The following is a 19,795-nucleotide window of genomic DNA, read 5'->3' as shown; positions in this document are numbered from 1 at the left end:
GGGAATACAAACTTTTCAGTTTTCCCACTACTCGGATATTTGAGATGACAATTAAATGAAGCAAGATAGAGCATCTTTTTTTTATTAAATTTCTTTATATTTTTTTTTTTTTTAATCCACACAGCGAGAACGGCAGCCTCGTTGGTTTATTTTTTAACCTTAGGTGAGATATTAAAACTTACGATACTATAAAATGAATCAGGTATTAAGGCTATATAGTGTCTGGCTTATGAAAATGTTTAACAACATATATAAAAAAAACAACAAGGAAAACAAAAACACAAATTTAGTTTTGGCATATTCTGTCTCTTTCACTCTCTTTTTTTACTTGCCACTTTCAATTTTTTTAAGTGGCACCATCTGTTCCGGATCTTCGGGATAAATACTATTCTGACGCGGTTTGCGACCAGCACATTGACTGAACCAAGTATCGCCTTTGCCAAAGTTTTCTCCATCTTCAATTGATTCAGGCATCGGTTGATTCATTGTCTCCGGCAGAAACATAACCCAGAAACCAGATCCAATAGCCACAACTCCAAACAGAACGGCAGGTATTTTGGGATCAAATGAATCCAGTAGAGTAATCAACGGAGTCAGAGCTCCCGATAAACGGGCACACATGGAGCCCAATCCCATGGCCGAGTTGCGTACCACAGTGGGGAAAAGCTCGGCGGAATAATTGTAGATGACAGCAAAGGAACCGGCTATCAATAGTTTGCCCAACATCACCACCGATGTCGATGTGGTGCTACCTTGGGCAATAAAGGCTGCTATAATGCAGCACAGGCCACCACCCAGCATCAGAGTGGAGGTAATGGATCGTCGTCCCAAGCGATCGAGTATAAAGACAATGGTCAAGTAACTGGGGAACTCCACCAAACCCATAATGAAGAGTATAAGATACGGATTGCCGTATAGCTTTCCAGCGCTCAGCGAGAGCCCATAGTAGACAATGGAGTTGGCGAACCAACAGAGGCAAACATTCAGAGTTTTCATTCTCAGATTGGGAGTACGGAAGAGATCCTTAAGACCGGCACTAGATTTTTCTTCCATTGCCGACTGTTGCTTGGCCTTCTGCACAAAGTAATCCTTATCGATTGGAATGCCTGAGCCATTGATACGCAAACCCTTGGCCACAATGTCCACAGCCTCGGCAGCACGTCCTTGCATCCAGAGCCAACGCGGTGATTCGTCCAGCCACCACCAATGGCCCAGAAAGAGGCATCCATGCAGACCATAAACAACCTGCAGCAGTTGCCTGTTATGGATAAGAGCTCCCCAACCAGCCACTAGCATAATACCTCCAGCAAACACAGCCTGAAATGAACAGTAAAGGAAATAAATAAGTTAACGAAGTTCTATAAATCTGGACGGTCATATCACTTACTTGGAAGGTTATGCCACAGACTGTGCGTTTGGTGGGTCCTACCAGCTCCATGGTTAACACAAATCCACATATATAAGCTCCGGCTGAACCCACAATACCCAGCACAAAACGAGCTGCCATGAAACTAAAGTATTCGGGTATAAAGGCCACACCCACACCGACGATTAACTGAAGCAGTGCCGACCAACAGAATACAGTTTTGCGTCCAACTTTATCAGCCAAACCGCCCAAAGTCACTGCACCCGTGAATACGCCCAACATGTAGACAGTCTGGACTATGGCACCCAACCAACGGCGATCACACACGAAATTCCAATCGATTGTCCTCGAATCCTTGTAGTATGTATTATCATAGACATACTGGGTGCATGTCACTACTGTCCGATTGTCCAATGGATCGTACATGTGGCAAGAGTCCACTTCGCCATTATCCTTCAAGGGTATGGCAGCGAGTATATCACTGGAATTCCATGGCAGCTGAGAGAAGGTGCCATTATCGATGCCCTCAATGAAACAACGATGTTCAGGCACAGCGGCAACTGTGACCAGGGAGAGCATATGCAGACCAGCAGTCAAGGCAGATAATACTTGCAGGAAGAACTGAAGGAATTGATATTTACCAAATTCCCCTAAAATAATCAAGGAAACAAATTGTGATTAAATATTGTTATGACTTAATCTTATTTAAGCTTTCCGACTAAATCGGGTTCTATGGAGTTTATATACAGATTCTTATAGGATATCTCAATAGCAGCTTTAGAACTGAGTTAGATGCATCCTAAAGTCTACTAAGAGATCATTTGCTTGATATAGTTCAAGATTTCCCCTTTCTCCTTGAAAGGCAATGACCAATTGAGTGGAGTGAACAGGAATGAGAACGAGTATGTGATCTATCTTAAAGTTGAAGTGTTTCATAAACTTTGCGGTTTATTATACAATCTCTGACAAATGCCGCCTACTACCTATTTGTATAGATGAGATTAGGTGCTCATATTTCACTTTCCACAACTAGAACTAATAACCTTCTATCGATGGCATAATCCATAAGCCTTTAAGTCTACCGCAATAGGCATACGTTTCAACTTTATTGGGTTATCACATTTTATACATACATATACATATGTATATATATTTACTATATGTTTGTATATAGAGGGCATTTCACATGGTGGTCAGTTTTCAGGCATTGTCGTCACTCAATTTCGATGTCGCCGTATTCTATGCAATTAAATCAAGTGGAATTTATTCAATTCGATTTCAATTGAATGGCATATATAAATGTGTCGCTAAAATATTTGTACACACATATGTATGTACATATGTACATACATACATTGTTTAATTTTTCTTTTTTTTTTTTTTAGAGAGAAAGAGATAGAGAAGTATTGAGACTGCAGTGAATTGATTATGACAAAAAGGCAAAAAGCAAAAGCATTTCCATTACTGTACGATACGATATGATCAGTTGATCGTCCGGTCAGGGACTGTGTAAATTTTCTATAGACATAGCCTAGATCAAGGGTGGGCACGTAGTGGCTCTTTTGGCTCCCGTGGCTCTTTACCGGCAGAGGCTGGGCAGAGAAAAAGGTCATTTTTTGGTCTCGACGCACACAAAAATTTGTGTGTCTCGAGTTTTATGACGGGTCATAAACGACCTTTTTTGGGTCGAGCGAGCGATCGTCGTCGAACTTTTAGACAGAGGGACGGCCAAGTACCGAATTTTACGGGGAGGGGGAAAAGGGTCGCGATCTCGAGCTCGCAACTTTTAGACAGAGGGACGGCCAAGTCCCGAATTTTACGGGGAGGGGGAAAAGGGACGAGATCTCGAGCTCGCAACTTGTTGGCAAAGGGAGTGAGGGACAAGTAAAAAATAAGGGTTGTTATTGATGAGTGCTCGAGATCGCGACCCTTTTCCCCCTCCCCGTAAAATTCGGGACTTGGCCGTCCCTCTGTCTAAAAGTTGCGAGCTCGAGATCTCGTCCCTTTTCCCCCTCCCCGTAAAATTCGGGACTTGGCCGTCCCTCTGTCTAAAAGTTGCGAGCTCGAGATCGCGACCCTTTTCCCCCTCCCCGTAAAATTCGGTACTTGGCCGTCCCTCTGTCTAAAAGTTCGACGACGATCGCTCGCTCGACCCAAAAAGGTCGTTTATGACCCGTCATAAAACTCGAGACACACAAATTTTTGTGTGCGTCGAGACCAAAAAATGACCTTTTTCTCTGCCCAGCCTCTGCCGGTAAAGAGCCACGGGAGCCAAAAGAGCCACTACGTGCCCACCCTTGGCCTAGATATTTGACACATGATCGAAAAAAAATAAAACGTAGCCAAACCAAATCGAACCAAGTCCAACGTTCAATCGGCAATTCCAATTGATTTGTGCGGATCTAAGTATGAAATATTGATGGTAAATAAACGAGACAGCGACCTTAGAAGCCATTCAATTTTACACATACTCAGAATCAGACATTACATTACATGATGGTCTGGGAAGTTGTTTTCAAGAATAGTGCAAAATTATGTCACATTTGGTGATGCTGATGATGATCATGATGCTTTAATTAAATCCAATTTGTCTGCAATCTTTAATTAAATTCAATTAAAAACTAACGCCTCGATTAGAAAAAGGCGTTAAACAATAGTCTGAAAATAAACTAATGGGCAAATCATAATCATAACAAAAAAAAAAAGTCTAAAAACATGATAGTGACGCATAAATAAATGATTATGCAGACCATACAGACAAATGGATAGATTGTATAGACATAGTTTGTTACCAAGTATGGCCCTTGAATAAAACTAAATATTGTTGTTTTTTTCGACAAAAACGTGCTTATTTATACCCTATGCTGATAAGAATCATTACTCCGCGGGTATATAGATGTTTGTAATCCATAAAAAATTGAGGATAACTTCAAACTGATAAGCTATAGTTTACATTCATCGACTGATTGGCAAGGGGTCAATGAATATTTATCCAGCTGTGCCATGGCCTTTCAGTGTTCTTTATATAAAGTTAAATCAGTGGCGGATTTTCAGGGGAGTTTTAACTAAAAAACTAGTCAAATTTCAGTACACAAGAACAATTACTTTAAAATCTATTAAGAACTTTAAGAAAAGGTAAGAGATCAACTGCGATAAAAAGATATTTTTGTTATTTTTAAAATGGATCTAAACAACTTCCATCTAAAGCAGTTCCTTAGATAGGTATCAAAAATATAAAGTGATGGCTAAATAAAGAGGCTTACAATCAAACTACATAATCTCAAAAGGTCCTATAAAATGTGATTAGAGGTTTTAGCCTTTATAGCAGAGCCCAATTTTCTCTAAACATGGTTCGATTTTAATAAAGTTTGGTATTTTCCTTTTTTTGGTGTCGAATTTGAATCTGAAGTTTGTCTGAAACATGTTCAAAGAATTTCATGGGAAATATAAGCAAGGAATCGCACAATTGACAATCAAGAAATTAAGAAACAATTCACAAGATAATTTCAAAGAAAATATGATTTTATTGCCTTACAGATGAAGTTCTACAAGTACTAAATATTCAATAATAATAATAATAATTAATAAAATCATATATCAAACATATATGTTTCGGTTGTGTATGCAAACAAAAACAATTCTATACAAAATCTTTAATTGATTTTGTTTGGGATAGGTCAGTAAATTGAACTGTGATTATCAGAGAGCAAAAACAAGTCGGTTTTTTTTTTATTTTATTTTAAAAACAAATGAGATTTCTGCTTATCGGCAATATAGAATTCATGAAGGTCATTAAAAGCTTTGCATTGCCATGTGGAAGAACTTTCAAAGTCGTTCTTTAAAAACAAAAAAAGACCTTCCAAATAAGAGCACACACACGCTCACGCCTCCAAAAAGTTGGTAATTAAAGTATCAAAGACTTCGCCAAAGCCAAGCGAAAACCAGTTTTGAGATACATTTAGGTATTAATTTCATTTGTTTGCAATTCTCACACATGTATGTACTTTATACATACATACATATATGTAAATAATATTAAACACAGAGACTTACTAATGCGTTCATTACACTCGCAAGCGATACAGGTTTGCGAATCCACAGAGAAAAAAAAAAAAAAAAACAAGTTTATTAATGAAATTAACTGAATGGTAAAAATCAAACTCAAAGCGAAAATCAAATGCTATTTTTTATAGTCACTTTATAACAGTTATCAAATGGCCTAGTGATAAGTGATAACTTATGGGTTTTCATTTTTGTTTTTTACAATTGTACTAAAGTTTTAAATGTGCTATATATAATCTAGAATCTAGATCTATTTACAATTTAAACAAATGTGGTTTGCCATTCTGCTCATAAATTTCACATACAAATCTCTCATACAGGTTGATCTTATTTAATTGTGGCATCATGTAAATGACTTCTATAAACACCTTTTATTTTTATGACAAGCCATGTGATTGACGATGATAATAGTGTCAGTAGACGCTTGCACTTACAACGAGTACCCATGTTGAATTGAAAAGATATAGTCATAGCTAAGGCCTAGGGAAAAACCTTGAGATCATTAAATTAGAACAATATCTATGGGAAAGCGATGGGGAGGGGCATAAAAAAACCGCTGTAATTAAAACTGGCTCTTATGCGAAATTGTCGGCAAAACTTGACAGACACTCACTCGAAGCTTGCTTGATTTAATGAAAAATATTAACGTTAAAAACCAACACACAGACATACATTTTCATGTCTTAACTCTGCAGTAGCAGTTAGTTAGATAGCTTAGAGTTCAAATAATTTATTTGAATAAGCCGCCAAATATATGTATATACTATATACACTAAATGCTAACCTTATCCATCCTAAACAGATAAGACAGTATTTGATAACCGCAGCACAGCAGCAGCAGCAGCAACAGCTTATCAGCTGCAACTTGGCAACTAGTTTGTGCTTAGTTTATATAAATCTTACCCAATTTTCCCATAAGATCCTCTAGAACATAATCCACAGCCATATTGCTTGATCGCCCGATTCTTATGAACGAAAATTCTTTATATGAACAAACAGTGTTTCACACTCCTTTTTTTTTTTTTGTTTGATGGCCAAAAATTGGCGTGTTCACAATGCGATCACCGCCACCAACATTTGAACTCGCAAAATGCCAACTACAAACTGAACGAATGCGATTCGAATTCAGTCGAAGCTGTGGAGCGGTGCTTGTGCTGACTGAGGCAGAAACCCCAACAAAATACTCACACTCACATGCCCATATGCTCCACACTCCAGAGATAGCATAACGTCACGCTACAATCGCTTCAAGCTGATAATACAAATACATATGAGTGTGCTGAGAGCTTTTCATGTGTGGATCGTAACAAGGGTTAGCCATTTGGTACCTAGGCCAATAAATTATAATGCCAATAAAATCCACATGTGATTGGAAAAACTAGTGAGCCAGGGTTATAACCCTCCAAAGGAAGGAAAAAAACATTTTAAAAGAAAACTGTTCAAGACAATTCACAGTTTTGAGCTCGAATCATGTGCCCTTTGTCTTTCGAAATTTTCTACAACTTTCAGTTTTCAGGTGCTAGGCCTCTATATTAATGTCAAATTTGAAATATTTAATTTCATAACATTGCTTGAAATTTTACAAAACAAAATTCATTTAATTTTCGATTGCAATAAGACGAAAAAAATTCAATTTCAAAATTTATTTAATTTGTACAAGAGCAAAATGAGTGAAGCGACAGATAGAGATCCCATGTCCTTTTTATATTTAGATCTATTGGCAAATTATTTGTTAAGCGACCTTGAAGAGACGACAAAGGACTTTAATAATAAAATGATGTTCATTAGGGAACAGGAAAGTAACATTTTGGATAATGTTCAAAATGTAAGGCCAACGAACGACCAGACGTAGAGTAGTTACCTAAATGAAATTTTTTTAGGTTATATACATTGATGAGTTCTTGGATTTACTTAGAAAGTGCGTAGTGAAAATGGAAATCGAATTAAATGAGAATGAGAGTGGATTAATTGAAGCAGAGAGGATTGTGGCAAGTTTGGAAAGATCGCTGTCACGTAGAGAATCCCTAGGCGGTAACTGGGTGCCTTTACAACGCTGTACCTACAAACATCTCTTGAAATTGCTTTTATCGGCCGATCGATCACACGCTCAATGCGCTTGTCTTAAAGATGAGATTGAGGACTATAATCAAGAATTGATTGAAAAAATGGCTCCTGGAAAAATGGCAAGATAATATTAATATTAATTAGTTAAACTATTTTTTCTTACTTAGTTAAACTTACTTGTAGATTGGCGACATAATTGATTACCATAACAAAGCTTTGGAGTTGCTGGAACGACAGATTAGTCAATTGGAATCTCAAACAGAAATCTTAAAGATTAATTTCGACCAAATTTCTAAGGATATGAATATCAGCAGTTTAAGCACAAAGCTCACTTGCAAAACTGGCCAAGAGATCATGGCCGATAATGAAAAAGTGCAAATATTTAAGTAATCATTTCGTATACTTTTCGATGTAACAAATTAGTGAAATAAGAAATTATTATAGAAACAAATGTAAATGCATATTTCATATTTCATACTTGTAACTTTGTGCTTATATTTAAGGGTTAAGTTCTTGTTGCCTGTTTTTAAACTTTGTGTCCTAATCCTAGTTGTTGGCATCACGGAAGAAGAGCACATCATCGGCTATAATGCTGGTACTGGTCTTTTGATTTCCCTGCTGATCAGTGATCTCGCCATAGGAAATTTTGCCCTGAACCATTGTGCGTTGTCCCTTCTTAAGATACTCAAGAACTGTGTCCCGCAAATTGGGTTTAAAGACTACCACACGATGCCAATCTGTACGCTGGGCCCAGTCGCCGTTCTCGTATCTACAATGAATTTATATTAATTGAAATCTAAAAGCTAATACTGTCAATGCAATACTCACTTGTAGTTGGTGTGGGTGGCCACAGAGAAGGTAACTACCGGATGCTCTTGGGATCCTCGCAACTGGGGATCTGCTCCCACTCGACCCAGTATGGTTACATTATTCACAGCTGTTAAATTGATAAACATTAATGCAATTTCACCATATTATTTCATAATTACGAACTTTTTTCAATTTTGGCGGGAGCCCCAGTTGTAGTTGCTGTGGCGGCTCCTCGTGCCGGCAATTGACGCAACACATTTAACATAAGTGGTAGCTGTTCAATAGAAATGCTATTACAAGGTTTATTTATACGGCATGATAACAAATTACTCACAAGTCGTTTTTGTTGTTGCATCATTGTTAATAATATTCAAAGAAACTCAAAGATTTTTGTGTTTTTTTTTTCGAACAAAATTTATTTTGACGACATAAACACAACATTCCTCGCGAACTCCAGCCCTGGCTTCTTGTTCGAGCGTTTCTGTTATCGAATATTTGTTGTTAACCCAGCCCTGGCTTCAGCAGCTGACTCCAAACAAACAATAACAAAGGGCAAATTTGCTAAAGATTTATAACAAATTGTACAAATGCTGAAAAATGGCTATGCTTTGCCGAACCTGTGGCCAACAAGTGCACGCATTAAATTCCAAACATTTGTTTGATGAAGATGGCATGGAAATTATCCGAAATATTGAGATTCTAACGGGCATTTTGGTAAACATAAACATTTTAAATTACTTGAATGCAAATAATAAACAATCTGTTTCTAGATAACTAGTCAAGCGGACATGCCAGAAAATATCTGTGTAAATTGCCTATTGGATGTAAATAATGCCATAGACTTTCGGGAACGTTGCATCCAGATGCACAACCATTTATTGGAGCAGTACGCGGCAAAAGATGTCATGGAGCAGGACAAACAAGAGAGGAAATCATTAATAAGCATAGAGGATGAGCAGGATACAAAAGAGCCGCCCATTGAAGATTACAATGACCTGATCTATGAAGTGAATGAAGAGGAAGATGAATTACTACTTTGCTCTCCCGCTGCCCAATCTATTCAAGAAGTTGAACAAGAAGATGATGAAGATGAACCACAAATGACTGCCGAAGACTATGCGTTGATATACGACGAAGAAGTGCAGGAAGAAGAGGTGAGAAGTCAGGCCTCCAATTCCTTACAAGTTCCCGGCTTCCGACCACGAAAACGTATACCATCAAGTGAACGAAAACCTCCGCCAAAACGCAAAAAACCAACAGAGCCATTTTTCTGTGACCAATGTGGTAAATCCTTTTGGGAGAAAGGTAATCTTGTTGTCCATATGAAACGACACGATGCCAAGCAATACGAGTGTCCAGAGTGTGGACGAAAAGAGTTTACTGCCCATCTCCTAAATTTGCATATACGCATTAAACACAAAGGAGAATTGCCCTATGAATGCAAATACTGTGGCCAGCGATTTGACAATAGTTTGAAGCGGCTTAAACATGAAAGGTAATACCTAATTTAACATATACTTATAATAAATTCTTAACTACTCTTCTCTACTTTTTAGGGTTATTCATATAAAGTATGTATTCCCGCGTCCATTTAAATGTCAAATATGCGACAAAAGTTTCAAAGATAAAACCTCATTTGCCAAACATGGTTCAATACATTCGGGTGAAAAACCACATCAGTAAGTTTGTTAATTTTAAGTATTTCCTTTAAATTACTAATTGTTTATTTTCTTTTTTTGCAGATGTGAGGTTTGTCAGACTTCTTTTAATCAAAAAAGAACATTGATAAATCATTATCGTAGTAAGCAACATATAAAAAACTATGAGGCGCTCAAAGAAAGATAAAACTAATTAGAAACACTAATATTAAATAATATTATTTAAGTTTTATATATCTTTTAAATATTTAAATGTAATTATTAAGGAATAAAGAAAAGAAATGAATGTATTTGCTCCACATCAATAGAAAGGGTATGTCCAGACAAAAGATAATTTTCTAGTTTGTCAGTTGAAAGAAGGATTAAAATTCTGTTAAAATTTTACCTGAAAAGTTTGGAGCTCTCAAAGTGAAAGAGTTTCAAGAATTTTAATTGAGATTTTTTTGTAATTTAATTTTTAATTTTCATTTGATTCAAGAAAAATGAGTTGTTCCGCTTCCGAAATGTTGCAGACCTTTACCAGATCGACACCTGGATCGATTAGAATCGTTTGTTCCTGTTGCTCTTGCTCTTCCAATAGCGGTTTGTCACCATTTTCTAATTTGTTTAAATTCTCTTTGTGCATTTTACTTATTCTATGGGTATTTGCATTGTGCTTATATCTGAAGCGAACATCGCATAAATCACATCTAGAAGTATAAGAATTATCAATGGGTAACCAAACATAAAACTAATAGCAATAAAGCTTACTTGTAAGGCCTTTCGCCAGTGTGCGTCAGTTGATGATCCTTGAGTTTTTGCCGAACAAAGAATCCTTTGAGACAAACATCACATTGCAGTGGTCTCTTGTCGTGGGTCATTTCGTGTCGTTTGGCTTTGGCCGGTTCGGAAAATGCTTTCTCACAGTGCTTGCATTTATAGGGTCTTGCTCCCGTATGTATATTCATATGCCAGGCGAGGGCATATTTATGAGTATAGCTTTTATCGCAGAGTGTACAATAGTGACGTTCTGCCTTAGCTGGCTGAGCTTTGGGTTTCACATTAAGGCGATGAATTATTATACGCGGAGCAGCATTATGGACTTGCCTGCAAATGGAATACAAATATAAACAATTGGGATAGTCAAAGGATAGTCTTTATGGATACATACTTTTCATGATGCTGTCTTTGATAGGAAGCTTTAAAGGATTCACTACAGTATTTACAGGAATAGGGTTTCTCATCATTATGCCTGACACGCACGTGAATGTTTCGGGTGTAGGAATCATAGAACTTCCTTGGACACTCCGGACAACTGTAGTTCATCGTACGACTATGTCTTAACATATGCATTTGCAGATTACAAGCCAATTTGAAAATTAAACCACATTGATCACAAACGAAACTTGGCGGCTTGGCCCTTATCTGTTCACGACGTATACGATTTCGTTCTTCTTTTGTTCGCTTGGGTCCTAGGGATTTTGTTTGCTTATTGTCTTTCGCTTTGGTTCTCACATTAGATTTGATAGTTGTAGATTTTGTTAAAAGCGATTTACGCCTTGTGCTTTCAACTTCTTTAACTAATTCCGGATCGCCAGAGTATTCATTTAGGAGATTCTCAAAAATCTGATTACCCAATGCTATGCCAGGGTCATCATTGGACACTAAAGTTGGTTGCGTTTCCTCAACAATAACCTCTTCATAGGGCAAAGCATCAATATGAGGATCAGTTTCTGCATAAACTACATTTTCGTAGGCACACTCAATTCCAGAGGCTTCATCTGCAACTTGATTTAATTTTACTTCTGTTCGTATACAATTTTCACGAAACTCTACAGCTCTGCGTAAATTATCCACACATTTTCCACACATATGATGGGGTAGACTCTCAGGGCAATTGATCTAAAAAAATAGTAAATTAATGTTGTAAAAAAAACTAGAACCAATAAAAGCAAATGAGAACTAACCCAAACTCCTGTGATGGCTTCTATGTGAAATAAGAGAACCTGATTATCTTTTACTTTCAGATCCTTGAATTCATTATCGGCGACAAACTGTTTTCCACAGGTTCTACAAGGTATCAGTGGTTTGTCTTTAATCTGCACATCATCCCTTACATCATCGGTGGTCAAGGGATCAGATTCAATTTTTATCTGTGGTGTAGTGACTTCTTTCTCATTTTCATTAGAACTAACAAAATCCGGAGCTGAGGCCAGGCCGGTGGTATTTCGGACATAGCTCGGTGTTGGCACTATATCAACTGGTGCTCTGGCCAATGCCTCCGCCTCGGCAATAAGTTCATCAACCAATTTCTTATTTTCTCGTCTTTGTGAGCGCTCTTTGCGTGCCTTTTCAGATTCGCTTTCATCGTGTTTGTTTATACACGGCACAGCGCCCGGTTTTAAAGTGCGCCTCTTGCACAAACCTAGAAACAACCAATGTTTAACAAATGGAGGTAATTCGTACCTATTATCACTTACCCATTTCGAATTGAAGGCTTCCTTGTATATCCTCATCTCTGAAATGCTCACTACAAACTATCGGATTCTTTAGTTTAAGTACATTTTTATTGCGGCAAAATGTCACCCATTGTTTAACCGCTTCTGGACACTTGGGAAAGTTGAAGAAACTCAAGGGTCGACTGGGTGTCTCTTGGCCATCAGAGGAATGAGTTTGAGTACTCTTTGACTTATTTCTACTAGGTAAAACGTTGCTGCAATTAAAAACGCAGCACCTCATTTTGACTGAACAACAAAACAAACTACATTGCAAGTGGCCTGGCAACTTGCTTAAGTAGTCTTTGACAGGGTTGGCAGGTCTAAGATAAAATTAACAGTGGGCATAAAATATGAAATATTCCACAAATATTGCCTCTAATCAAATATTGCAGTCAACATCACGCTCAAAAATTGTTTATTTTGAATTAATTAAAATTAGAACATTTTTAAATTCAATTGTTGAAAATAAAATAACATCCCATATTTGTAATTTTTCCAACACTAGCAAAAATATGATTTTGACACTAAAAATTTGACGGATAATTTTTTGAATAGCACTTATTAAATCCTTACCAAAACAAATTAAAGGTAAATTATATAAAATATAAAGGAGGAGATTGAACTATTTAAAACCTCTCTATATACAGGACATTGTTCACTCAATCAATAAACATTCAAATAAAAAGTGGAAAAAGCGTTATTTATGTCTAGTTTGTAAGAAAAGCAGATCGCTGAGGACACCAGCGCCAGGAGCATAATAGCTAAAGCCCATTATTTTAATGTGCTATATGTCTGAAAGGTTACTACACACACAAAGAGACACAAATTTACCATCATTTTCGGGTGCGATTTATGCCATGTTAGATACAAAAATAATTTACATACGTGTACAAAGAATTCACGAATTCACATGCTTAATATATAAAAAAAAATTATACAATTTATTTATCACTATTTTTAAATGATTTTCTTTGCTTTCGTCGCTCATTTACCAAATGACTAGATGAGTTAATATGTTGCGTATAATTGCCAGCTCGCAGAAACCACAAATCACAAACTTCGCAGCTGAAAAAAAAGGGAGAATAATTACTTTAAATTTCTTTCTTTAAATTATTCAAATCCAAAGTCAATAAGAATCTCATATGCTGTCCATAAACAAAAAACCAAATCATGCAGACCAACTAAAATGTATTAAAATATTTGTTTTTCCTTTTGTAAACAGAAGCCTTATATGTTTCACAAAGAGATGCTGCCATAATACTCTACTTTTGAGCCACACGTTTAAACTGTTGAGATCAGCAGTTGTGGGCTATATAAAGATTTTTACATTTAAATTTGCATAACTTCCCCATTTTGATCGAAAATAGAAGTATTACAAATGAGAGCGTGGATTACTTTAGGTTACCAAGTCATGTACAGCATTTCATCATTGGCCTACATTTAACTTACTGAAAAGTTCGCTCGCCGTTTTTAATTATTTTCCATTTGGATTGAGGAGCCCGTCCTTTTTTACAAGCCTCACTAAGAGAAAAAAAGTTATTGGGTAATTTTAAGGCAAATATCTCTCTCTCTCTTGTTACCCACCGTTCATGCCTTACACGAGAGCTATTTGTGCTGTATTCCAAGCCACAAAACGTGCAGGGATATGGACCTTCGGTATGTTTCAACTGATGCCTTCGCAGCAAATGCAATGTATAACATTTCTCATGGCATTGCTCACACTCATATGGTTTGGTTCCCGAGTGACGCAGCAGATGGACATTCAGATTACTGCTATCCCGAAACTGTCGTCCACAATGCTCACATATGCAGGGTTTGGCCGTTTGACCATCCCGATCCATAATCCGTTTGGGTTGCTCCTTATCATCAATGACTTTCACATGGATTAGCTTACGTCCCAGACGCATGGTTTGCTTATTGCTTGTGGTCTTGGATTTACTCCTTGTCCTGGAAGAAGCCGGCTCGGGTTCAACAATTTCTGTGATAATTTCTTTAACGCTCTCATCATTGGGACTAAGATATTCCTCATCGTCGACATAGTCTACGTATTCATCGTCCAGATATTGTTCAGTTGTTATATCGATTTCCAAATCAACTGGAGCATTCAATAGATCCTCCTGTTCCTTAAGAACTGAGTCAACCACGAGTTGTTCATGCTCCATCACTGCATCTAGATTGGTGGGCGGTTCCTCCTTGATGCTAGACTCCTGCTTCAGCTCATCAATACCCAAAGGATCATCGGAGGTTGCTGCTTCTGCTTTCGTTTTATCATGTTTTAAATTCAACTTGTGCTTTGACAAATATTTTTCAATTTTCGCACAGCGTCGGCGAAAGGATTGCAGCTTTTTCAACATGTCCTGGCACTTTTGGCATATATGGCTCGGAAAAAACGCAACATTTTCCACCTAAATATCAATTAAAATTTAGTTTTCTTTATAAACAAACAAATTAAAACATACCCAACAATTTGTGATTGTTCTTACAAACTGAAGTAGCTGACGACTATTTGGTGTAAATATATTTAAAGACTTTTCGCTTATAAGAGTTGTGCCGCATGTGCGGCAATATTGCTCCATATCCATATATCTTATTGTTTAAATAATTTTTAACTTGTTTATTGTTTAAATAATTAAAAATTATTTATTTTTGCACCAGCAGAACATAAACACAACTTTACAGTCGAACTCGAACATGTTCACGCGGTTTACTCGCGAACTCGAACAAGTTCGAGCGGTTTACTCACGCGTTTTAAAGCGCGTCTTTTAACATTTCGCGTTAACCGCGACCCTGTTAACCGATTGCCACATGTTTGTCAATGCACTGCAGCGCCACCTACACAAAAACGTCCGATCATTTGTCAATGCAACCCGGCTCCATGTCTGGTAACTCTGCCAATTTCCGTCCTCCATCTTTCTGCATTGACTTTTCACGATGGTGAGTTGTATTGCTAGTGATTTTTTGTGAAAATAGTTGAAAATTACCATGAAAGTTGACTGAAAATGAGTGGAAGTGTTAAACGAACAATTGACCAATGTCAAGGATACGAAATTTGCGCGAATTGAAACTTGGACAATTGGAAAACTTGCAGTCAAAACAGCGGAACTCGACCTAACCTCGAAAGCAGGCAACTGCGGACAGCTGTAGCCAATAAATTAACAATAACAAATTAATGGCGGCAATTTCTAATTGAATTCCCATTTCGCTTTCTTTTTTATAGCCGCCTAAGAAGGACGCAAAGTCGTCGGCTAAGCAGCCGCAAAAGACACAAAAGAAGAAGGAGGGCTCCGGCGGCGGCAAGGCCAAGAAGAAGAAGTGGTCCAAGGGAAAGGTCCGTGATAAGCTGAACAATCAGGTTTTGTTCGATAAGGCCACCTATGAGAAATTGTACAAGGAAGTTCCTGCCTACAAACTGATCACCCCCTCGGTTGTCTCTGAGCGTTTGAAGATCCGTGGATCTTTGGCCAAGCGTGCTCTTATCGAGCTGCGTGAGAAGGGTAAGTGTTATTGTACTTGAACAATTTTGGAAACTTTAAGACTAACTTGGGTTCTTTCTCTTTCTCTTCCTCATCATTGTCGTCGTCTAGGTCTGATCAAGCAGGTCGTGCAACATCATTCCCAGGTCATCTACACACGTGCCACAAAGGGTGATGAAGCGTAAACAGTGTTTTACTCAACAGCAAAATGTGTCTCGCATTCATTTTACAATTGAATATTGATTGTATGGACTCCTGATGTGTGTAAAATGTTAATAAAACTTGCTTTCGTATTTGATGTAAGGGAGATCATGTGCCTCTTATAACTATCTTATTGTTGTTTGTGTTGTCAAATGCGTTTACAATTGATAGCACACAGTGGGTCATAAATAGAATTCGCACACATTGCAATTTATTACCTCCTTCATTCAATTGTCTGCCCGCCTTTAGGTCCAAACATATTTTACCAAATGGGAACTTTGTTTATAAATGATGACGTTATCTTATTGTCCTAGACACCAATTAAAAAGTAATTTTAGTTCAGTATATTATCAATTTTGGCTGAATTTAAGTTCGTATTTACTTTATTAATAAAATAATTAACCATGATATGAATACGTCTATATCACACAGGATGCTCGGGAGAAAACGCACATAAACAGCAATATTTTGTTCTATTTAGTACTTGTCTTATATTTTCAAATTTCAATTAATTGACAGAACAATATTTTAATAATATATTTCACAAAGTAAATATTTATTAAGAACTGCAATGGTTTTTACTGTTGTCACTGTGAAAACTGTAATGTTTCTTTCTGTAGTTGCTGTATTAACCGCATTAAGTGTCCAATCAGTAATTAGATGTGAATAATACAAACTACTAGGCGTAACATAATAGGCCCTATAAAGCATTTCAATTATTTTTTGAATTAAATTCATTATAATTTCAGTTATATGTATGTTCGTATCTACAATTTATTGAAAAGTAATTTGAAATTATATTAAAATTTATGTTTTCTGGGCTACGATTGTATAATGCATTGAAAATGTTTGCTTGGTTATGCTATTTGTGATGACAACACAGCAGATTGGTTTTAAGGTGAAGAGAGGAAGGGTTTCGGGTTAAGCGGATTTTTGTAAAAATGAATTGAATTAAAATTGTCTAGTATACTGGAGTAAAATCAGACGACGACGACGAAAACAAAACACCGTGCCAACTGTGCAAACACCTGCTAGCAGGAAGCGTGTTTTGGAGCTCTCCATTCTGAGGTAATTCACCAATTTGGAACAAGAAGAAGAACTGAAATTAACGCCGACGCCGCTAAATCAGGTGGGAGGAGGGGAGTAACAGAAGCAGCAGCAACACAGTTAACTCCAACGATAATACCACGTATGCAAACAAAATACACTTCTGTGATAAGAGCCAAAATTCCACTAATGTCCAATCTCGTGCTTAAAATTTGTGTAGATTATTATCATCAGCAGTAGTACCGGCAGAAGCAGCAGCAGCAGCACCCGCAGACAACGCCATCAGTCGGGCGAGCATCTTCATCATGATTCCACTAACACACAAGGATAGAAGCAATTTGAGCTACCGCATCCAAGAGAAATTCAACAGCTGGAAACGCTTGATATTCTCTGATCGAAATTCGCGCAATTTGTTTCTCTTTCTATTGCTCAACTTAAGTTTTGCCTTTGTAGAGCTCTTCTATGGCATTTGGACAAATAGTTTGGGTAAGACTATATCTTTACACTGTGCAACAAGTTTTTCCTTTTCGAATGTGCTTAATCCAAAGAGATTTTCTCAAAGATCTAAGAGAATATAATTGTACTTTCTGATACAAAGTATTAGAAATTAACGAGATATCACTAATCTATTGGCTATTTGTATATACGCACATACTTACATTTAGTTGAACTTGTGGCTTCGTGTTTTGTTTTAGTTTGACTCTAATCACACCAAGAAACTCAAAACTTGTTGCATAGCGGTAACTAATTAATCCCTAATTAATCTTATCTTCATACTTTTACAATAACCTCTTGTGCTTTTTTTACTTTTATCAATTAGGTCTGATTTCGGACTCATTTCACATGTTCTTTGATTGCACTGGCCTTCTAGCCGGGTTGGCTGCTTCAGTGATAACAAAATGGAAGGCAAATGATAAATTCTCCTACGGCTATGTCCGTGCTGAAGTTTTAGCTGGGTTTGTGAATAGTTTATTCCTGCTATTCATAGCATTCTTCATTCTATCTGAGGGCGTGGAGCGTCTGATAGAACCACCAGAAGTGAAGCATGAAAGATTGTTTGTCGTTTCGGTATTGGGTCTTTTGGTTAATCTAGTGGGCATTTATGCCTTCAATCACGGTGGCCATGGACACTCACATGGCGGCGGTGGCGCAGGACACGGCCATTCACATGGCGGCGGTGGACATGGTCATTCCCATAATCACAATGAACTCAATAGTAATCATCACCAATCGATCAATCTAGATAATGGTAAGAAATCAAAAAGGAAACTTTAACGTAAGTTTAATATTAAGCTATCGATTGGACTTAAGAGTTTTGTAGTGACTTATTGGTATATAGGAACAATAATGTGATTGAACTTTGTTCAAATTGCTTTTAATAATTAACTTCTCTTTCCTTTTTTTAAGGACACGGACACTCCCATGATTCGCATGGTCACTCACATGGCGGTGATATATCCGGCAGCAATTCACAAATTATGCGCGGCGTCTTCCTACACATTCTTGCCGATACTCTCGGATCTGTGGGCGTCATTATATCGGCAGTGCTTATGCAAATGTTTGGCTGGATGATAGCCGATCCAATATGCTCCATTTTCATAGCATTGCTAATTGCCTTGAGTGTCTTGAGTTTAATCAAGGAGTCCATATTGATATTAATGCAACGGCAGCCGTCATCATTGGATCGAGCCCTGCCGCAGTGTTATCAAAAGGTCACCGGACTCGCCGGTGTCTATGCAGTGCAAGAGCCCCACTTTTGGACACTATGCTCCGATGCCTATGTGGGTGCCATCAAATTGGAGGTGTCTAAAAACGTCGATCCCAAATACGTGGTTACGCATACGCGCATGATATTCGAGTCTGTCGGAATCAAGCAGATCTATATACAGCTCGACTATGTCTGATAAGAAAATAGACATACATAATACCATTATCTAAGCGTCATTATGATGATGATGATAATGCTGCTACTGATGATAAGTAAAAGTTTTTGTTTTACCTAAATTTTTAGTTGAAAAAATGTGTAAATCGTAAAAAAAAAATTAGTGGAGTTAATTTACTTTTCCATTTGGTAAATCAAAAACAAACAGAAACCAACAAATTTTTTGTTAACTTATTTTTTCTACTTATTGTTATAAAGTGTAAAGTATAGTTCATTCCAATAACAAAAACAAAACAAAAAGAAACCATGAAAAAAAGTTGTGTATGTGTTAAGGGTCAGTAGTTGCTGCTGATCCTTGATCTAGTATATATATATATAGGGCTTTAGTCTAATTGTATTACTAAGAAGAAAACGAAATAATTGTGCAAAAAAATATATATATATACATATAAATTATAATACATTATTTAAATTCAGAACAAAAGAAAGAAAAAAAAAGCTAGAAGGAAACAATAATTATTTATACTTGACTGACAAAATCGAAATTGAAAAACAAAAAATCACAATATAATATAGCAAACATAGTTAATACATATTGCCGTCTATGTGTGTCACAGTCATCAAAACCAAGCATCAAAAACTTATGAACGAAAATATAATTTGTTAATACCGATTTTTTATATACATATACGTAAAGGACGAATTTTTATTTAATTGGAATAATTTGGGAATTCTAAGTACTATTATATATACCT

The 19,795-nt window shown here is 37.0% G+C and overlaps 8 protein-coding genes across 8 annotated transcripts; 4 read left to right on the top strand and 4 right to left on the bottom strand.

The window, feature by feature from the left end:
• Nucleotides 1-51: 51 nt before the first annotated feature.
• On the bottom strand, nt 52-6,776 carry LOC137584126 (organic cation transporter protein). The gene is made up of 3 exons (XM_068299375.1): nt 6,332-6,776; nt 1,388-2,016; nt 52-1,317 (listed from the first exon to the last, which is right to left on the bottom strand). Exons 1-3 carry the CDS (start codon nt 6,372-6,374, stop codon nt 325-327), a joined length of 1,665 nt encoding a protein of 554 aa, XP_068155476.1. The 5' UTR covers nt 6,375-6,776; the 3' UTR covers nt 52-324.
• A 207-nt stretch (nt 6,777-6,983) lies between these two features.
• On the top strand, nt 6,984-7,943 carry LOC137584128 (uncharacterized). Its single transcript, XM_068299378.1, has 3 exons — nt 6,984-7,253; nt 7,309-7,611; nt 7,676-7,943. Exons 1-3 carry the CDS (start codon nt 7,095-7,097, stop codon nt 7,880-7,882), a joined length of 669 nt encoding a protein of 222 aa, XP_068155479.1. The 5' UTR covers nt 6,984-7,094; the 3' UTR covers nt 7,883-7,943.
• mtSSB (mitochondrial single stranded DNA-binding protein) lies at nt 7,874-8,774 on the bottom strand. Its single transcript, XM_068299379.1, has 4 exons — nt 8,637-8,774; nt 8,486-8,576; nt 8,321-8,429; nt 7,874-8,261 (listed from the first exon to the last, which is right to left on the bottom strand). Exons 1-4 carry the CDS (start codon nt 8,658-8,660, stop codon nt 8,039-8,041), a joined length of 447 nt encoding a protein of 148 aa, XP_068155480.1. The 5' UTR covers nt 8,661-8,774; the 3' UTR covers nt 7,874-8,038.
• A 58-nt stretch (nt 8,775-8,832) lies between these two features.
• Nucleotides 8,833-10,163, top strand: LOC137585017 (transcription factor Ouib-like). The gene is made up of 4 exons (XM_068300650.1): nt 8,833-9,016; nt 9,073-9,797; nt 9,859-9,981; nt 10,045-10,163. Exons 1-4 carry the CDS (start codon nt 8,900-8,902, stop codon nt 10,145-10,147), a joined length of 1,068 nt encoding a protein of 355 aa, XP_068156751.1. The 5' UTR covers nt 8,833-8,899; the 3' UTR covers nt 10,148-10,163.
• A 223-nt stretch (nt 10,164-10,386) lies between these two features.
• LOC137584683 (uncharacterized) lies at nt 10,387-12,709 on the bottom strand. Its single transcript, XM_068300199.1, has 5 exons — nt 12,420-12,709; nt 11,907-12,364; nt 11,111-11,841; nt 10,711-11,046; nt 10,387-10,649 (listed from the first exon to the last, which is right to left on the bottom strand). The coding sequence occupies exons 1-5, from the start codon at nt 12,676-12,678 to the stop codon at nt 10,418-10,420; spliced, it is 2,016 nt and encodes a 671-aa protein (XP_068156300.1). The 5' UTR covers nt 12,679-12,709; the 3' UTR covers nt 10,387-10,417.
• A 554-nt stretch (nt 12,710-13,263) lies between these two features.
• On the bottom strand, nt 13,264-15,124 carry LOC137584845 (zinc finger protein 200). Its single transcript, XM_068300420.1, has 4 exons — nt 14,897-15,124; nt 14,022-14,842; nt 13,887-13,958; nt 13,264-13,502 (listed from the first exon to the last, which is right to left on the bottom strand). The coding sequence occupies exons 1-4, from the start codon at nt 15,017-15,019 to the stop codon at nt 13,379-13,381; spliced, it is 1,140 nt and encodes a 379-aa protein (XP_068156521.1). The 5' UTR covers nt 15,020-15,124; the 3' UTR covers nt 13,264-13,378.
• A 165-nt stretch (nt 15,125-15,289) lies between these two features.
• Nucleotides 15,290-16,217, top strand: RpS25 (ribosomal protein S25). The gene is made up of 3 exons (XM_068299796.1): nt 15,290-15,371; nt 15,655-15,931; nt 16,022-16,217. Exons 1-3 carry the CDS (start codon nt 15,369-15,371, stop codon nt 16,093-16,095), a joined length of 354 nt encoding a protein of 117 aa, XP_068155897.1. The 5' UTR covers nt 15,290-15,368; the 3' UTR covers nt 16,096-16,217.
• Nucleotides 16,218-16,990: 773 nt separating this feature from the next.
• Nucleotides 16,991-19,728, top strand: ZnT86D (zinc transporter 86D). The gene is made up of 4 exons (XM_068299617.1): nt 16,991-17,300; nt 17,379-17,644; nt 17,979-18,407; nt 18,566-19,728. Exons 2-4 carry the CDS (start codon nt 17,464-17,466, stop codon nt 19,060-19,062), a joined length of 1,107 nt encoding a protein of 368 aa, XP_068155718.1. The 5' UTR covers nt 16,991-17,300; nt 17,379-17,463; the 3' UTR covers nt 19,063-19,728.
• The last annotated feature ends 67 nt before the right edge of the window (nt 19,729-19,795 follow it).

The sequence above is a fragment of the Drosophila tropicalis genome, unplaced genomic scaffold (genome assembly GCF_018151085.1).
Source record: "Drosophila tropicalis isolate 14030-0801.00 unplaced genomic scaffold, ASM1815108v1 contig_878, whole genome shotgun sequence".
Taxonomy (NCBI): domain Eukaryota; kingdom Metazoa; phylum Arthropoda; class Insecta; order Diptera; family Drosophilidae; genus Drosophila; species Drosophila tropicalis.
Note: the sequence above shows the minus strand (reverse complement) of the source record. Positions and strands in the feature narration are given on the sequence as shown.

Coding starts and splice junctions, on each gene's coding strand:
- LOC137584126 (XM_068299375.1), bottom strand. CDS start 6,374: ATGGCTGTGGATTATGTTCTAGAGGATCTTATGGGAAAATTGG. Junction 2,017..6,331: donor GGATCTTATGGGAAAATTGG/GTAAGATTTATA, acceptor TGATTATTTTAG/GGGAATTTGGTAAATATCAA. Junction 1,318..1,387: donor TCTGTGGCATAACCTTCCAA/GTAAGTGATATG, acceptor TGTTCATTTCAG/GCTGTGTTTGCTGGAGGTAT.
- LOC137584128 (XM_068299378.1), top strand. CDS start 7,095: ATGAGTGAAGCGACAGATAGAGATCCCATGTCCTTTTTATATTTAGAT. Junction 7,254..7,308: donor TTTTGGATAATGTTCAAAAT/GTAAGGCCAACG, acceptor AAATTTTTTTAG/GTTATATACATTGATGAGTT. Junction 7,612..7,675: donor AAATGGCTCCTGGAAAAATG/GCAAGATAATAT, acceptor ACTTACTTGTAG/ATTGGCGACATAATTGATTA.
- LOC137585017 (XM_068300650.1), top strand. CDS start 8,900: ATGGCTATGCTTTGCCGAACCTGTGGCCAACAAGTGCACGCATTAAAT. Junction 9,798..9,858: donor AAGCGGCTTAAACATGAAAG/GTAATACCTAAT, acceptor TCTACTTTTTAG/GGTTATTCATATAAAGTATG. Junction 9,982..10,044: donor TCGGGTGAAAAACCACATCA/GTAAGTTTGTTA, acceptor CTTTTTTTGCAG/ATGTGAGGTTTGTCAGACTT.
- LOC137584845 (XM_068300420.1), bottom strand. CDS start 15,019: ATGGATATGGAGCAATATTGCCGCACATGCGGCACAACTCTTATAAGC. Junction 14,843..14,896: donor GAACAATCACAAATTGTTGG/GTATGTTTTAAT, acceptor ATTGATATTTAG/GTGGAAAATGTTGCGTTTTT. Junction 13,959..14,021: donor TCTCGTGTAAGGCATGAACG/GTGGGTAACAAG, acceptor TTTTTCTCTTAG/TGAGGCTTGTAAAAAAGGAC.
- LOC137584683 (XM_068300199.1), bottom strand. CDS start 12,678: ATGAGGTGCTGCGTTTTTAATTGCAGCAACGTTTTACCTAGTAGAAAT. Junction 11,842..11,906: donor AAGCCATCACAGGAGTTTGG/GTTAGTTCTCAT, acceptor CTATTTTTTTAG/ATCAATTGCCCTGAGAGTCT. Junction 11,047..11,110: donor CAAAGACAGCATCATGAAAA/GTATGTATCCAT, acceptor TTCCATTTGCAG/GCAAGTCCATAATGCTGCTC.
- ZnT86D (XM_068299617.1), top strand. CDS start 17,464: ATGATTCCACTAACACACAAGGATAGAAGCAATTTGAGCTACCGCATC. Junction 17,645..17,978: donor CATTTGGACAAATAGTTTGG/GTAAGACTATAT, acceptor TTTATCAATTAG/GTCTGATTTCGGACTCATTT. Junction 18,408..18,565: donor ATCGATCAATCTAGATAATG/GTAAGAAATCAA, acceptor CCTTTTTTTAAG/GACACGGACACTCCCATGAT.
- mtSSB (XM_068299379.1), bottom strand. CDS start 8,660: ATGATGCAACAACAAAAACGACTT. Junction 8,430..8,485: donor TCCCGCCAAAATTGAAAAAA/GTTCGTAATTAT, acceptor TCAATTTAACAG/CTGTGAATAATGTAACCATA. Junction 8,262..8,320: donor GCCACCCACACCAACTACAA/GTGAGTATTGCA, acceptor AATTCATTGTAG/ATACGAGAACGGCGACTGGG.
- RpS25 (XM_068299796.1), top strand. Junction 15,932..16,021: donor TATCGAGCTGCGTGAGAAGG/GTAAGTGTTATT, acceptor GTCGTCGTCTAG/GTCTGATCAAGCAGGTCGTG.